General features: G+C 32.8%; 1 protein-coding gene across 3 annotated transcripts in view; it reads right to left on the reverse strand.

Annotated features, from left to right (window-relative positions):
* The window catches only part of LOC144840147 (serine/threonine-protein kinase Nek10-like), a 73,061-nt gene continuing 54,041 nt past the window's right edge, over nt 1-19,020 (reverse strand). Inside the window, exons 26-33 of one of the 3 annotated variants that reach the window (XM_078695842.1) lie at nt 17,937-18,086; nt 13,872-14,000; nt 13,381-13,469; nt 10,721-10,795; nt 10,235-10,345; nt 7,596-7,733; nt 4,815-5,150; nt 1-3,811 (exon numbers count right to left, since the gene is read on the reverse strand). In XM_078695842.1, coding sequence (XP_078551968.1) covers nt 3,603-3,811; nt 4,815-5,150; nt 7,596-7,733; nt 10,235-10,345; nt 10,721-10,795; nt 13,381-13,469; nt 13,872-14,000; nt 17,937-18,086 — 1,237 coding nt within the window. In that variant the 3' untranslated portion in view covers nt 1-3,602. Of the gene's footprint in view, nt 3,812-4,814; nt 5,151-7,595; nt 7,734-10,234; nt 10,346-10,720; nt 10,796-13,380; nt 13,473-13,871; nt 14,001-17,936; nt 18,087-19,020 lie in introns of all 3 variants that reach the window. The other 2 variants (XM_078695843.1, XM_078695841.1) reach the window with 2 other exon arrangements.

Here is a 19,020-nt window from a genome sequence, read left to right on the forward strand (position 1 = left end):
TAATGAAATATTCTTTATTATGGTAAAACACAGCACAGTATATTGGACGGATTAGTAATAAAATCACTGCAAAGCTGTTATATAAAATAATATGTTCTTCTATAAATAAATCGGACGGATTAGAATCACTGCCTGCAAAGCTGTTTTGGTGACTCATATACATTTGAAAACTTAAATATTAAAATTAAATACATACATGTATATTATACTGTATATTAAATATTGTACTGCAAAATTGAATCCTTCGAGGACAGTATTTTGACAACTCAAGATGTATTTATGGATTTCTTCTGGGCCTATAAACATTTATATGTATGGGCGGTTTAGAATTTGTGCCTGTATCAATTTGATCTCTGTTACGCATACATACAATTGAGAACTTAGTGCTGTTCCGCCGTACCATGCCCAGGGTGTTAAAGAGTTGCTATCCAATAAAAGTTGGTGTCCAATACTATGTGTCTTCCATGGTATTGTTCAAATTTGATTGGATAGCGACTCTTGGCGAGACAAAAAATGTGATGTGCTCAATATGGACACAAGGACATCATATCACTACCATATTTGAGCACATCACAAATTAGTTTGATAGTGTAGGCAGGGCTAACATCCTTGGCGTGATGAAGAGGAACAGCACTCATGCTCAATTGTACGCACACGCAAAAGAGATCAAATTGGTAAGGTGTTTGCCCTACTCTGACAAATTTGTACTTTATACTAAGTACATTGAGAATATATCAAATCGATATATAACGTTTAAAAGCATTCAATATATTATGTAGACAACTAAAAATATATGCACCAAAATAAAATTTTAAGTAAATACTAAAAAAAATGAAATTAAATTAATTATGACCTCAGTGTTTCAAGTATATCAATTAAAATGAACATATATCCACAACTAGAAAATCATTGGACGGAACACAAAGGTAAATAATAGTATTAAAAATATTATTTTGACAAACCATAAAATATTTTTAAATAATTTAATTTTAACTGTTTTCTAGAATTTTTATAGCTGACTATTTAAGTACATAAAGACAAAACCAATAAACCACCACAAATACTAAATTCTAAATATGAAGTAGTGGCCCTACCACATGCCGGTTGAATTCAAGGTGTTGTTGGCTTCACTGACTACTACATACAGTATTTGCATTAATTTTATTCAAGTGTAATAATCTAATACTTTATCTGGAGATGCAAATACAACTTTTAATCTTAAATATAACTCTCTTTTAAAAAATAATTTCATTTAAAGTAGTTTATTTATAATATATTTTAGCTTAAACCTATCTATAAGAATACTCTGTATTATATTTGTACTGTATAATAACTACAAAATTATATAACACAAATTACAATTTATAGTACAATATCATACTATTATACTACATATTCATTAATGTATGGTACTTTATGCTATAGTGTATTGATGTAAGATCATACATTTAATTTAGGCATGTTTCTTAGTCCTATTACAATACATTATACAAATAATGTTTATGAGTTGGATGAACTGCTCTATTTAACTCGGCTCCAATAAAATAAATAGAGCAGCCAATTTTCATAGAATGAACTATTCTCTCAATTTAACAAATTCAAAACATTCATTCCTAACCTACTGTTCTAAAATAACATTTTATTCAATTTATCCATTTTAAATCATTGACGAATGGTTAGCCCGGGAAATTCGGCCATTAAAAAAAAGCAGTGCTCCAACTCTGGATGCGAAGTAGTTATAGATGGCGCGCACTACAGCTTGATTTTCAAACGCAAATCAGTCAAAAGTCTTGCATGGCAAAAGGATAATTGTATACATACTGTGGAGAAAGCTTGGCGTCAGAGTAGGGCAAAACATCTGACCAGATACATACTATTTATACACAGTTAAGATTTACACCTACAGTACATAACCGAATAATAATGAATACAAGATGCATGTAACAATTATATTAATCACATAATTGAAAAGTTCATTGGCACTTAATTTTGGATGGATTAGAAGCAGTGGTAAATACTGATTTTATATGATAATGAACCCTAGTATAATATTTAGTACTGTTTATCACATTTTAATTATACAGATTTAAAAAACAATTCACAGGATAATGAAACTACCTACACTATAGGCCTAGTTGGGAAAAATACCAGAGGTATGTAAGATAATAAATAAATAATGGAAAGCTGATACAGTGTAAGTTATATCCCATGAACATGCAGTTTAAATAAACATACCAAAAATATTAAGGCACAAAATTACAAAATATTTTACTTATCCAAAGTAGCATTGGTCATACAAATAAAGGCAAACAAGCCACCTCTACTACTAAATACAGCATATTAAAGACACATAGCATTATGTTATGTTGCAATTTTGTAATAAAAAACTAAGTGATTATCAATCTGAACCCAACCCAATAACTGTATAACAATGCAAAAGACTGGTTCTTTTTCTAAATACTGATTTAACCATGTATGAGGGTATAATGTCTTTTTCAAGGTGTTTTATATTTGCATATATCTTTCAAGGAACTGTGCACATTAAATATGTAATACAATTGTGGAGACGGGAAATTATTATTATTTGGAATAAGTTTATATTACACCGAGATGAAAAAGTGTTTTAATGTCAAAATTTGTCAGTTTAATATCCCTCATCAACAGTAAGAACAAAATCGTTGTAGCATAGCGATTTTATTATTCATTACTGGCCATGACATCAGTTTATTCAATTTTGTCATCGACTACAGTATAAATTCTATAGTTTTAGTTTGATCTATCTATTTATCATCGTTCATTATCATATAAACCGACCTTTAAATCTAGATTAAGATATCTGCAAAACATGTCCTAGTCTAAGTTGCAGCATCAAGAAGCTTTCACAATTTTCAGACAGACTGGCTTCTGGCAACTTTTAAGGATCAACCTCATTCATTTAGATTTCCACAAGACTGGCTTCTGGCAACTTTTAAGGATCAACCTCATTCATTTAGATTTCCACAATAAAAAAATATAACTGTATGAACATTTTCTAGCTTTATACTGTACTTTGTAGGTAACTACAGTTGCTTAAATGGTATTATATGTTTTCAATGGTTCAAGTTGTAAAATTGGTTGTTTTTTTCTGATTCACAAACATTTCTATTACTCTAAATAACAGCAGTTGTTATTGGTTACAATACGATAAAAAAAGGATAAATCCAATTCTTTTGCTACACATATCTATATGTACAGCCAACAGTATAATACTCCACGAACCAACCAACCAACAACCAACCATGTAATCCAGTAACATTTTTAAAAATCCTGACACTAAGATGTATATGACGCGTGACCAGAGAGAATAAGGGTGTCAAAGGCGGCGGGACATTATAACCTTGGCCTAGCATTTACGGTGAGCGACTACTTTTTAAAATGTTATATGCCATTCAATTGTATTTCGATTTGCAAAAAAAGAAACTTTAGAGAGAAAGCAAGTTATATTATATACACGACAGCTATAAACACAAAAGGCTTTCGCAAAGCCAAATGTTTTCCACCAAGATGGCAGCTTACTAAGTACTGTGGGAAAAATATGACATCACTGAAAACAATCTATAGGCTTACATTTCCAACACTGATGCTTCAAGTGAAGCTTGTTTTAAGAACCTCTGTGCCGAACCTGTTATAGGAGCAAGAGGTATGGTTCGATTTCTAGCATTTGGTGACATGTTGTAATAACCATATTCCTTTAAAACACTTTCTATAAATGTGTAAAGTTGTTCATATGTTATACCAATTTCTGGGTCATGAAGATCCGTTGTACTGTATGCTGAAAAATCAAAAATTAAATGTCATTAAAACAATGATTTTGCTAATATAAAAACAACAAAAACCAACCGAAAACCCATTGAATATAATTAATCAGGCAATTTTAAATTGTTAAATCTAATTTTTGATCAAACTGAATAACTACAGTATTACTGTATGCAACATTACAACATGTTCATAATAAGTTTTGTCGATTTTACCAAAGCAAATTTGGTTTTATTAGTAAAGTCATTCTCATTAATTTGTCATGGTCATTTTGAAGTGTACTCAAATTTCTGTTCCAGCTGTATTTTCTATATCAAGGGGGACGGTAAATATTACTAAAAATTGTTTTGTTAATCGTCTGCCATATAAACGTTACTCACTGTGTAAAGTTGATGGTTCTGTTGATATTTTTTTTTTATTCGCTTGTATTTTTCCATCAAAATATTTTGTCAAATATCACTAATATCTAAATTTTGTGTTTTTGTTAATGTAGATTTTTGCCTGTGTATTATATTATATTTATGTCTTTCAGCCCTGTTAATGGTGATGTATGGTCACAGTAGGGTGATGATGATAAAACATAACTTAATAAAATATACACTCTTTAAATTTGCAGTCCCTTGCAAGAAATTTGTTTTCCCTATTTGTATAAGCACCTCCCAAAGTTCTTCCACAGGAACATTGACCACTATTATTCCTACCAAAACATATTTATAATAGCAATCGTCCATTTGTATGACTGTTGATTATGACAATGACAAAAGGCATTTTTTTGAAAAGTGACTGGTCAATGGTAACCAGATTACACCAATATTGTGCTCGAGAGTAATCTATCACTCAAAAATTGTGAACTTAGCGCTTTGACAATGGTAACTTCAAATAAAATTAAATCTTTCGAAGACAAAATCATTGACAACATTGACAATTCAATTTATCCATTGTAAGGACAAGGAAGCATCAATTACTTGTATCAAACATTTTACAGAATATTAGAAGCAAAATAGTGCAATATAATTTACCTGGTTTTTCGCCAGTTACCTGCAAAGAGGCCTGTTCATGACTAGCCTGATTAAATAGATATGACGCCTCGCCTAATCCAAAGTTCAAATCCACCAAGTCTTTACTCCCTGTTATCACTTTCTTGAGTTCATTCTTAAGATTGACTGAGCTACTTTGTGGGGAAAATAGTGCTCTCTTGAAACACTCGATAACACGGCGCCGTGGGTTGTAAGTGAGTGTTGGAGGTAGTTGACATATGAAAATAATTTTATGAATCATGTGAAGCATTTCCAATATTGGGTCTTTGATCTGGCGAACTTTACGAGGAGAGATAGATAAGGTGGCTGCCGCTGATGCTGTTGAAATTAAATTGAGGTATAAAGTATGTTATTGCTAAGTAGATTTTTGTCATTTGATTGGATGGTTGTGGGTCACATGATATTATTAAATAACTTGTCTGTTACCATGTCAACAGCTTTATAGAAATCTGTGAGTATCGAAGTATTGTATCAAAAAGCATTAAAATGGACCTGAAATGGATTTAGATTTTTAAGAAATTCACACATGTTATTTAAATGTCTCAAAATATAACAAAAGCCTATACAAATAAAAACAGTATTTTGAGAAAAAACAAAATTTTAAGATACCTTGGTAAATTATCGAAAAATACTCCCGCCATTAGAATATTCTATTTCAACGGCCATTGGGAGCATCTGTATTCACAAAGTCACATACACAAGAGTGCTGGAGGCCGCGAATTAGATGTCAGACAGTGAAAGTTCAACGGTCGGGAAAGGTACACGAAGCGTTGACACTAATAATACTAATTTGTTCAATATCAAATGCTGTTGAAAGATAGTGCCCTAAAATGTACTTTTGCTCTAAACTCAATTTAGAAGTAACCTTTACTAGGCATAGGCTCCGGCAGAATCGATCCGGCTGACGATCCACCACCCATGCAAGGCTCCGTTTCATGCGCAGCCAAATGCAAAGCAATATCAACTTGCTGCTCATTGTCTAGTCAAAGTAAAATATGAATCAAATTCATTTTCAAACTGTCCGATTCGTGACAAATAAATTATCATCTTTTATATAACACCTGACATTTGATTGGACGATTGTGGGACACATGGCATGCAATAGTATGCACTATTGAACAGACGAAAAATTTACAAACATTACTGTGATTCTGAACGTAAAATACAACAGCGCCGCCTATTTTGTTAACAATAACTCAAGTGGCCAAATCTAGCATAATTATGCTATCAAGCATAATTTTGACCCATCTAGCATTTATGCTAGGCATAATTTTAGAAAATCTAGCATAATCTGAAAAATCCAATTCTGAAGCATATTTACCACGATCTAGCATTTTTCTAGCGTATTTTCGAAAAAATCAAGCATAATTTTAACTGAATCTAGCCAAAAACCTAAACCCTTTTCACTTTTGTGGTACATAAAACATATACATACACCGCATGCACAGTCAACATATCCGTTTCATTAGTTACGAAGACGACCGACAGTGTCTCTCTCCCTCGCCTATCTCGCGGCGTGGGGCCCTTCTGAATCGCTTGGCTCTGGCGGAACAGCATAGTCCTAGCCTTCCTAGCTAGGAGCCTCGCATTCAAATGCTGCGCAGAATGTATTGCGTTAAACGATTAAATTAGAAGTTCAAATATTTCTAGTCGTTCTCCATAGATGGGAATATGGCAACTTTATCGTCCTCAAAAAGTAAAGATGATGGAATTTCACGCTAAGCTTCGCCCACTTTGTTAAAGCATAAATTATTCATGAGCACCGTCCTGTGGCTTCCCGTTGTGTTTCGTAAAGTCCCTAATAACAAACATTGACACCATTTTTGGAGAGATATACATACTAATTTAGTCCAAAAAAGCATTTAAATTAGCTTTAGATCGTTTGTATGATTTTGAATAATTAATGGGAACAACTGTACAAGACATGGAATCGTTAGAAAACACATTAGCCTAGAACAGCTTCAATTTCCTGGCAAAGTTTCGCAATGGTAACGCTGCCTTTCTAGGCCTAGCTACGTCTAGGCGCTTTATTAGCCTAGCTAGGCCTAGGATTGTTTGGGAGTTTGTTGACATTATTAACACTGCAGTAGGTGTGATTATAAAATCCAAATTAATATAACATTTAATATATTATCAAAAAAACCAAACGTTATAATTGTTTTGCAATGTAAAGTATGTTACAAAAGTTCAATGTGAATCAATTGTAGGCCTATCTTTTATATTGTGATTCAATCAATCTGATTAAATGACAGGAATATATTTAGATGTTATATAAAACAAATAATGAATGTTTTATATTTGTGTAATGGTACAAATAATGGCATTTGTAAACATTCATTATTTGTATAATATTATTCTCTAATTCTGCTATACTAAAAACTAATTTTAAACACATTTTAGAAGTATAAATTACAGACGACGACACACAAAATACAGTACACACAAACAGAAATATATGGATACGCGGAAATTGAAAATCCATTTCAGGTCCATTTTAAATAATTCCCAAACCATACTTTATTTGAATTGTTTCTGAAACTGAAAATCATCTAAAGTCAGCTACACCAACCACCACAGGCTTACACATTAAGTGTTGATAGATGGAAATTGCACTTTGCATATAACAAAAATGTATGTAAGGTTCAATGGAAGATAGTTATATATGTGTTATAATATTATACATGTATAGTAAAGCGGTAAAAACCCATTATTCAGGGGTTGCATTGGAAGATATTTACGATAAGGTTATGATAATGAACTTACGTGGTCTGTTTCTTGTTGAACTATTCTGTCGCCGTTTAGTTTCAACATATGACCCACTGATTGAGCGTTGAATAGTTCGTTCTCCACTAAAAACACCTTCCACTGGGGACAACTGGTTACTCAATACTTTATTTACAGCTGCAAATTGACATTTGAAAACAGTATATAATAATAATAATATAAATAAATAGAATTGAAATCATCACCGCAACAAGTTTGGGTTATCTGTGTTAACACATAAGACAGAGGGTGAAGCATATTTATATATCGGTTATAGACAGTTTTGAAGCAGGTGTTGCAAATTAATCGCCCTATCAGAAGGTGACATGTTTGATGCAGGATTATTTATTTGCTGGATGTGCGACAAGGAAAAGGGAAACTGAGGTTGTCGAGAAGAGTCATGCCTTATATCTGGAGTTGACTGAACTATATGAACTAAGAATAAATGATAGCGAACTGTACTCACGTGGATTGAGCATATCTGTAGTGATGGGAAACGATAATGAGACACATGAAGATCGAATTGTGAACGGGTACCTCTCATTCATAAAACCACAGTATTGGTATAATTTGTTGTGAATGTTGTTGTTTATTGTAACATATGACAAGAATAAAAACAAGCCTGTGCTTCAACTGCATAGTTAGTGTATGTCGTTCTGTTTGAAACCTACTTGGCCTAGGCCAAAATTGGTCGTAACAACCTCCTATTTTTCAATGATCAGAGTTGCGGGTGATTTACAGTACAAGCGATTTTATTAAATTCTATGATTGATCATAATTTAAAAACCAAAAGGCATTTTTTTTTTAAACTTAATAAGAGTGAACTTTCTATAATGTAAAAATGTTCATCAAGAAATTATGCGTGCACAGGTGTTTACAAATGGAAAATCATTTTGAGTATACAATGTTTTGTGCAATGCACATAACTAATGTAGAAAGACAGTTTTTGTTATTGGTTTCTTCATACTTTTTGTGATAAATTTTAGTTTTCATGAAATTGAAATGCGAAATAATAACACATGTGCACGTCAAGCTTTAAAAATCGTACACTATCTAATGGGCAATTTACTACAAATTTGTGTAACAATTTTGATTTTATTATAGTACCGCAGGCTGAAAAGTAACCCCATTTGTTTAAAGCTTTAACGAATGTAAAATATGTATCCATTGATGTTGTGACGGCTCTAGGACAACTACCACCCGGACAACTACCCGCTGGACATCTATCACCCTAGGAAACTAACCTCTAGAACAACTACCCTCTAGAACAACTACCCTCTAGAACAACTACCCTCTAGAACAACTACCCTCTAGAACAACTACCCTCTAGAACAACTACCCTCTAGAACAACTACCCTCTAGAACAACTACCCTCTAGAACAACTACCCTCTAGAACAACTACCCTCTAGAACAACTACCCTCTAGAACAACTACCCTCTAGAACAACTACCCTCTAGAACAACTACCCTCTAGAACAACTACCCTCTAGAACAACTACCCTCTAGAACAACTACCCTCTAGAACAACTACCCTCTAGAACAACTACCCTCTAGAACAACTACCCTCCAGAACAACTACCCTCCAGAACAACTACCCTCCAGAACAACTACCCTCCAGAACAACTACCCTCCAGAACAACTACCCTCCAGAACAACTACCCTCCAGAACAACTACCCTCCAGAACAACTACCCTCCAGAACAACTACCCTCCAGAACAACTACCCTCCAGAACAACTACCCTCCAGAACAACTACCCTCCAGAACAACTACCCTCCAGAACAACTACCCTCTAGAACAACTACCCTCTAGAACAACTACCCTCTAGAACAACTACCCTCAAGAACAACTACCCTCAAGAACAACTACCCTCAAGAACAACTACCCTCTAGAACAACTACCCTCTAGAACAACTACCCTCTAGAACAACTACCCTCTAGAACAACTACCCTCTAGAACAACTACCCTCTAGAACAACTACCCTCTAGAACAACTAACTACAGCTTAGGAAAATTATCCTGGACAACTACGATTGGTAACCAAATTAACAAGCGGCTTTTATTGGTGCCAATTTTAACAAATTGTATGTGAGGGGGGACTACATGGGCGGTTTACCACACTATACATTTTACAATATTTGATGTGAAATTATTAATATAATGAACGTATGTAACTAACATTTGTAGTTTATTTTGTAATAACTGTAGCGATATTCATTAAAAAAAAAACCATGTATGTATGACAACCCGAAACAACATGTTAATAAATAATAACGTACTATTTTATAATAAAGTACCAAAAACAGGCCTATGTCAAGAAACCTGAGTGTAGTCGAGCGCGAAAAATACATGCATTTATTGAAAAAAGTTCAATACTTTAGTCGAGAGCGAAAAATAAATGTCTGACACAATATTACAGTAGCAGCCCTATGTTCCCACATTTTGACATATGTCAACACAAGTCGACTACATTTGTAACACCACATCCGTGCATCATAAATCCAATTGTTATTAACATTGCGGATGAAACACAGACATGCACAGTTTAAGGGTGGGATAGTTCGCAAGCATGGCAATAAATACACCACGGCTATCAACCAACCGTGAAATGAAAAGTGTGGAATATAATAATTAATATTTACCGATTAGATCCACCATTCCATGTCTCCTTAATGCACTGTCATTACTAGTTGTTTTGGGAGGTCTTGGATGATTTAGGCTTTCACGATTTCTACTTAAAGACAAATTAGCTGCTTAAAAAAATGGAAAATTCTATCATTATTACAATATAGTGCATGTAGCCAATCCTAATCGAGTCAAGTGGATGAGGCAGAGAAACCACAATCTATAGTGACAAAATCTACACAGTAGTAGGGGTTACCTCAATGTTCTGGTTCATCTCCACTGTTGGAGGGGGGATGAAAGTTATTGTCACAGGTTATTCTCCTATATTTACTATTCCATGAAAGTGCATGTTGTTCTTATATTTAATAATTAGTGATAATATGAAAACAGAAAACATTTTGAGAATTAAAAGAACTTCCCTTTACTTTGTCTCTTTATTTGGATTTACGGTTATATTTTATCTGAAATTATCAACTGGACCTTTGGTGTTGATGCTTGCTTACCAAGTACTGTACTATTTGTGCTACTTTCCAAACTATCTTCACTGCTACTAGTTTCATCATCAACAATACCACTTTCTGTAATGATAATTGGTTTTAAACTATCATTTATTGTATTGTAATAAAATTGCAGTCAAGAATCTGATTAAATAGGGTCCGGCCCTTCAGGAAAATCTGCGGCTTGAACCAATTCTCACTCTCACCAGAACACATAACCAAAATAAACAAATACATGCAACATATTTTGGGGTGTCCTCGTTTTATTGTTTCCCCAGATTAATGATCAACAGCAGAAAATGATTAGAATTACGATTAATTAGATAAAATTAGATAATATGTACAAATAAGTGTTTTGTTCGAAGGACTTTGATCTACATCTTTAACCAGCATCACCAGTTTCTGCACACCACTAGCTATCGGGTTATCCACCAGTAAACATATACACAGGGTAACCACCGGTAGTCTTAACGAATGGCTAACGGGTGTACCCACCAGCAAATGTAACCACCCGCTATCAGGGTATCCACCAATAATAATAATAATAATAGTATCTACTGGCTAACAGGGTAACCACCAGTAGTCTTAACCAATGGCTAACGGGTGTACCCACCAGCAAACGTAACCACCAATGAATAAAGCAATCCTCAGTCAAAGGCATAACCACTGGCTAACTAAATTATCGACGGATTCGCGATAGTGAGTTTCGTTATCACCGTGCATCAGTCCTACAATTACTGTGTCATCTGCATATTTAAGCAAATAGGTATTCGGGTAATGGGATTTACAATCGTTGGTATATAGTATACATACAACAGAGGTGATAAACAACCTTGAGGAGAACCAACATTTGTGGTAATAACATCAGATAGACAGTTCGTTCCCTTAGATATAAAACTAATCCAGGAAATTAAATATGGATTAACCTCAAGTTTATACAGTTTCTCAATAAAGATAGACGGTTGCATAGTGTTAAACGCTGATTTAAAGTCTACAAAAGTAGCACATTTAAGTGGCTGATACGCGAACTGCAATGGATCAAAATCGGAGATAATGAACATAATAAATATTTACAGACGATACGTTCTAAACACAACCAGGCGAAAGTCATTTAGCTCAGAAGGCCTAGCCTTCTTAGCCACGGGTACAATAACGGATTACTTTCAACACCTAGGAATCATATGCATGTCCATAGACAATTGAAATAAATTACTAAATGGAATATCAAGTTGATTGGCACATTCATGAATAATAATAGGCCCACAAGCTTTCCCTTTGTTAACTCTCTTGAATTGTTAAAGCACATCTTGCTTATCAATAATGACCAGATCAATACAGTACCTAAGTAATTGATTATATGAGCAATAGATGAGTCATTGGGTGGGACATTAACATTTGCATCTTCAAACCTAGCATAACATTTATTTGAATTAGATACTTTTCCAGGAGTATCAAGCGATGAAAGAAAAGTACCACCATTGACCTTCTTTTAGACCTGTCATTTCATACATACATTTCCAAGCATATTTTTTTTAAATGAGTCTTCCAATTTAATTTTATAATTACGTTTAGCGTTATTTAATTAAACTTTTAATATTACTTAGTTGGACAACATCGTTATCATTAAACAACAAACCTTTCAGTTTTCTAGTAATTCAAGGTTTTTCATTATTAAATATCTTAATGGTTTTACTACCTACTAACATGTCTTGACAGAAAATAATAATAAAATAAAATAATTAATAACATTAGACGAAAGTTCATTATCATCAACAAAAAATTCCGACCAGTTTGTACATTCAAAGCAATCTTGTAAACTTTCAATCGCTTCCTTGCTCCAGACCTTCACAACCTTTTGCGTGCTGTATATAACTCGGAAGAAGTTGAACTACGCTGTGATCCGAGTTGCCAATACTGAAACTAATCAGACATTTAGGCATCTGGAACTGAGCAGTAGCATTGGTCCAGAATATTATTACCTATTGTGGGTTTATCAACACATTTGGCAAAATGTGGAAGTAGATCGGTAATCGCTTTATCGCAATGGTTAATATCACCTAAAACCAACTTGAGGGAATCGGGGGAGATCTCGGAGATCTCGTGAATCATGTCTGATACTGAACTAGCACCATTTTCAGAGTTTGCCTATATTTAGGCTTATTTAACATCTATTAAAGATGTATTGTCCCCTTTTGATCAAGTTAATCACTTCAATAGAAAAAAAAAAAAAAATGTTTTCACTTATAAAATGTTTTGCTTTAAATTAGATTTTTTTCAGGTAAATACATTTTTTTTTGATCCAATTTTTGGTCAAAGTGGATAACTATTATGTTACATTAAAATGGAATATTCAACAACATTTTTTTTTTAAATTATTTTTTCAGGGGGACAATACATCTTTAACTGTTTGGACAATTAGTTACTGAAGTTAATACAGTACTAGGAGTAAAACATGTTTTAAACGATGATAATAATAATAAATCTCTTTATTCATCTCATAAACAAAAACAAGTGAGGAGTAAAAACTAAACTAGCTTTTTCTTGTATATAAATATTGTTGGTTTAGTAAATAATTTGTTTTCAAAATTTGTTTTCAGTTTCTTTCATCAAAATCCTTTTTATTTTCTATGGACATATGTCTCTTAATATACACAATAATTGCTTACCTGTGCTTTTCAACATATTGTAACTGCCAACAACTCGTTGATTAATAGGTGTGTTTGATTCATCTGCTGATTCAAACACATCACTGCTGCTGCTGGCCAAAAAAAAAGAGATCTTAAATTAAAATGGACCCGAAATGGATTTTTGATTTTTTTTTTTTATATTATAGTGATGTTTTGGGGGCTATTATATTAGGTGGTACTAGAAGGTATTTTCTTACAAAATGCAAATTCTATGGAATATTTTTAATTCCTTGTATTTTTTTTCTGGTAATACCAGATTTAGATTTATCCATTAGATTTATAGTGTTTAAGAAACAGAACAGTTTCCATCATCCAGAATAATGCCAAATTCCACGAAACTCTTTTGGGCAATTCAGAAACTGATTAAAATGTCATCAGTACAATGTAAATAAAAGTATTTTATTATGCGCAAAGGTAAGATGAGAAAAATGTTATAAAAGAAGTAACCAAACATACAAATATTAACTTACTCTGTTTCACTTTTCAAACTATAGGCACCTCCACTACTAGTTAGGTTTACAAGCTTGTCATAACGTTCTTGAGATGCTATGAACAATCTTTGATAGTTTTGCATGTTAACATTTGCTTCATGGAAATGTCTGAATCGAGAAGAAATCCCAGATTACAAATCAAATTGTTTAAACGCAATATAAATAACATTTTCAGAAGCTTTATATATATACGTATTTCAGTGTGTATGTATGTATATATTTATATATAAATCTAAAGGCAAAATACTGAAAAAATGACAATGCTGTGGGTATCAGTGGCTGGATCTCAATGGAGATACAAAAAAAAAAGTGAACAGCTAAATCAAAACGAAGTAAAACAGTCAGAAAAGTTAGCAGAGCATTCGGGCAACACTAGCCCTTCATCAGTGCAAGTGAAGGTACTCGGACAAAGATAGATAGATATATTAGGCAAGGGCTGCCTGAGTGGACAGGAATAAAAGAAATAAAACAAAAGAGGCACAGACTGGTAAATAGAGAGTGGAGAAAGTATTGGGTAGAAAACAAAGAAGATAGCTTGGTAGATATAAACTATTTTGGAATAAAACTAAAAAACAGCTTAAATGGTGGTTAATATTTAAACTTAAATTTAGGTAGTCAACTAAAAGTGATTTTTAATTGACACTTGGTGAAAGGTTAATTCTGATCAAGGGTCAACTTTTAGTGCACTAAAAATGGCATGTTTTACAAGAAGTTACGCGCACATATGCATTTAAAATTCTCAAAATTAATTTTTGATCAACTTTTTACGCGATTCATGACATTTTGCGCATGTCAAAAATTCCTGTGCGCGCGAACAATTTCAGCATGAAAACCATGTTTTTTCTCTTGAATTGTGTTTGTCTTTCCTATTCCCCCCAATTTGTTTAATTTAATATGTAAACTTGTAAGCAGATATGTTGTAGATATGAATTCATGCAGAATCTTTACCTCTCGGATGTTGTGACTTTTATTTTTTTATTCAATTTCCAGGTAACATACAAAAATCATAAACAAGGTACGGCATCATTCAACAAAACAGAACAAAAGTACTATCAGCACCTGCGGGTAACCAAAAGTGGATCAGTTCAAAAGAACTGCACTGTTGAGTGGCTTTCCCAACTAATAGTTTCAAAATAAATGGTGACGTCATCGTATGGCCACACGAATGTAAAATATGGGATTTTTGTCTTTTTCGTTATTGCTCATCACATTCAATAGAGCGCATCTCGCTTATCCGTATTCCATTTTCCCCGAGATTTTAATACTGTCTAGGTCAATCAATTATCTTTCGCATGAGTTAAAAAATATTTTAATTTTTATGACGTCATCATGTTTAAAAATGTAAATGACGTGGGTCACTTATTTTCATCTTTTCAGTAACTTTCAATCTGCTATAGCTCGTCAGAATAAAAAGTGATAATCTTGATTATCACTTCCCAATTCATTATCACATATTAATGAAATTCACTACATGTAAACTTCAGGTCAAGGGTGAAAATATTAGCAAATAAAAATGCACGAGCACGTAAGGTCATGCGCGTGAAATCGCTCGTTACAAATATAAAAAGCTTAAAATCATGTTTTGATCAATTTAGAACATGAATTACCATTTGCGTGTTTAAAAAAATTACTGTGCAAAAACACGTTTTTGCGCACACGATTCTTATAAAGTGTAAAAATAAAATTTGATGTATAAATCACATTCTACTCACAATCCTTAGTACATTCACCGATTTTCGCTCACATTTCAGTATGTGCTTGCTAAATTAATTATCTTTATCATGAGTTACCACCATTTTCGCTTGATGACGTCATCACGCGTAAAAACTTAAATAACATGGGTAGAGTAATTTCACTTTCAGCATATATTTGAATATCTCACAGCTCTTCAGAATTAAAGGTGACCTTGATGATTATAATTTATTTTGAAACCTGATGAAATGTAGATATGAATTCATATAAAAATTAAGCCTATCGGATGTTGTGACGTTATGAAATTGCCAGTTGAAGTTAAAAAGTAGTTTCAAAGAGCTCGTAGTGCGCTTCTACATGTGCCAAATTTTCTTCCAAATCTTATAATTTTTTGCTCAATTCATTATCTTTCGAAATTGTGATCTTCAAGTTTATTTTGACGTCATCATACATGGTGTGTGGTTTGCGTAATTTCACCTATGTTACAGTTTACACTGTATAGATATACAGTACATTGTACCGTATAGAGTATATATTCTATGACACATATTAGGCACCAATCAGCACCATACAGTAAGCATATGCATCAGGTAATAAGGATTGCATAAATCAATATTTTGCGGTCATATTTAACGTATGTGCATGTTTAAAAAAAAATTAAATATCAGTAAAATTATAAAAATGATCACCTATAATTCATCAAAGTGACAAATTAAATTCTAGTTAGAATTGTTTGTGTTAAACAAAGGCATTTGGACAATTTATCATAAATGGAGGAAAGGAAGGCTGCAATAAAGATAAGTCAGAGAAATAAAAAGGGTCATTTGACGAGGACATTCAATATTATAAAGGTGTTGTCGCAAGAAGATGAACATCTAGATGCCAAAGAAATAATAAAGTTGATCCAAAAATCGGAAAAACAAGTTGTGGAACTGGAGTACATTCATGAAGCATTTGTAGCATTGAGAGTGATGAGGCGAATGTATTTCCCCTCCGCGATGAATGTCAAACAACAATTAAATAGCGTTTAGTAAAATTACAGAATATGCGATTGTAAATTTAGGGATGTAAATAAATTAATGTTTTGGCTACACAGTGGGTGACGCACATGTTTAATAGGCTCTTAGATAGTGAAAACCCCCATAATTAATGTACTCCAAATTATTGTTGTTTCTACAAAACAACGAACGAATGCGACGTCGGCTGGATGGATCTCTCTTTGTAGTCTGTGGTGGTGGTGGAGAGCATGGCGATGGTATTTTTGCCGTTTGCTACACACCACAAGCTAGGCTTACACAAGTAGAATAATTAATTTATGGACACATTACAACTTATTATATGATTTAATGGACAAAGGATTCGTCAAGCAAGTACACTAAACATTTCATAAAAAAATTACCTAAGAATTGCTGTAAGCTTTTTTATTCCAATTCGAACATTATTTTAGCTATCAATCCTTCCCCTGGAATCACACGCGTGTCGATAGCTGTGTGAGGAGGAATTCTAGGGTGATTCATGTGAATATTGGTATTTCATTTTAAATTTTGAAACTAATATAGCTTCTAAACTTAGTAATATTAATAATGCAACTGAAGTACTGTATCTCTTACTGGTGAAGCAAAGGCATTTATTGAAGCTTGTACATTGTTAAGTAGACAAGGGATATGATCAGGTGTTAAACATACTAAAAACTCAATTTGGTCAATCCCATTTGGTATTAAATTCCCTTATTAAAATAAACTCACTCATCCTTTTACTTCCCAAACCATTACAAATTAAGTGAGTAAATAAAGCTCATTAAATTCTTGAAAAGAACGAGCCAAGGTTAAGATATTCTTAAATTTGTAGAACAACAGGCTAAAATATCAATTGTGTTTTATGGTTGTTTAGTAAGTTGTTTAGGTCATCAACCACTTAGCTTTTTGGACCTTTTATTCTATATTTTTAATGATATTTTCTTATTAATTTAAAAAATTAATGAAATGAAATAAAAAATGATGTGGAATGCAATGACATAATCTGTAATAGCTTTAATAATTATTTTTGTAATGTAGGTCCTGAACTTGCCTAAAAAATGCAATCAACCTAAAAAGATGGATTTAGGAATTATCTAAAGAACATATATCATCAATTAACTCTAACAATGCTAATGGAATTATTAGTATATGCAATTTACTTAATTCAAACTGAAGTCCAGGACTTTCTCCATGGAGAATCATTTTTTGAATAGCAATAACATTTGAGTTCGGCTTCTAGAAATCTATTAATATCTCACCATGTATTTTATGTATATGTATAAGAATAAAATTTAAATAAACTACTATATGAACTTCAAATGTAATTTATTCTTACTTGTGTGTACGTTTCTTTTCTCTGGCAAGCTTCTTCTCTAAACCAATGTGTTTATTATTTAGCATGTCCATGTGCACCATTATTTCTTCAGAGATTGCACTTGCAACTCCTATAATATCTGGTCTATTATCTTGCTTTGGTGTCAAACACCTGAAAACATCAATTAAATGTTGAGATAAAAAATTAAAGATGTATTGTCCCTTGAAACACAAAAAAATGAAGGTCAAAATATTCTAAATTTAAATTGGCCATATCAAAGTAATATTAAAGTTATTCACTTTAAGTCGAAAATTCGAGCCAAAAGCAACAAGTTTACGTAATTAACAGGTAAATCAGTTTGATTACATTTCGTCTGGAAAATCGTCGCGAGCGAAAGTAAGCAAAGATTTCAAACCACGAGTACGCATTATGCATATGCTAATTAGGATTGTTTACAACTCGTCACGGTTGAGAAGGTATTTTCACACAGATCGTGAGGAAGTTTTATGATTATGCATACAGAGTAGCCAAACAAGCGCGTTTCATTATGGAGTATGTTTTGATCGAAAACTTTGACTGGAAGTCAGAGTTATTTTTTTAACAAAAAAACGTCTGTATTTCAGTTAAATGATTTTTTTTTTGACAAATTTTTGGTGATAGTTAATAACTATTATGATACTTCAAAATGACCCACCTTTTTTCGAAATTTGTTATTTTTTATTTTTTTGGAATTAGTCAAAGGGACAATACATCTTTAAGTTTAAAATATGAAAAGAAAATGAACGAATTTGTTGAATTTAAATATGGTAAAAAGAATTAAGTGTCCAGATTTGACTAATTACAAGCTATAGATTTGAACTCGTCAAAGTGAGAAGTTAGTTTATCCATAACAAACGCCACGTGCAGGTATGTAAGAAAATATTAAAATATTGGATTGGGGTTCAAATAAGCAAGATAGAACTCTATAAAAGAGTGGCCATATGATGATGTCACAACTCTAGTCAAGCAAAAATCTTACATGAATTCATATCTACAACTCATCAGCTTTCTTAATAAGTAAAAAAAAAACATCTATCCTGAGGAGCTATGATAGATTCAAAATAGG

The sequence above is a fragment of the Antedon bifida genome, chromosome 4 (genome assembly GCF_963402885.1).
Source record: "Antedon bifida chromosome 4, ecAntBifi1.1, whole genome shotgun sequence".
Taxonomy (NCBI): Eukaryota; Metazoa; Echinodermata; class Crinoidea; order Comatulida; family Antedonidae; genus Antedon; species Antedon bifida.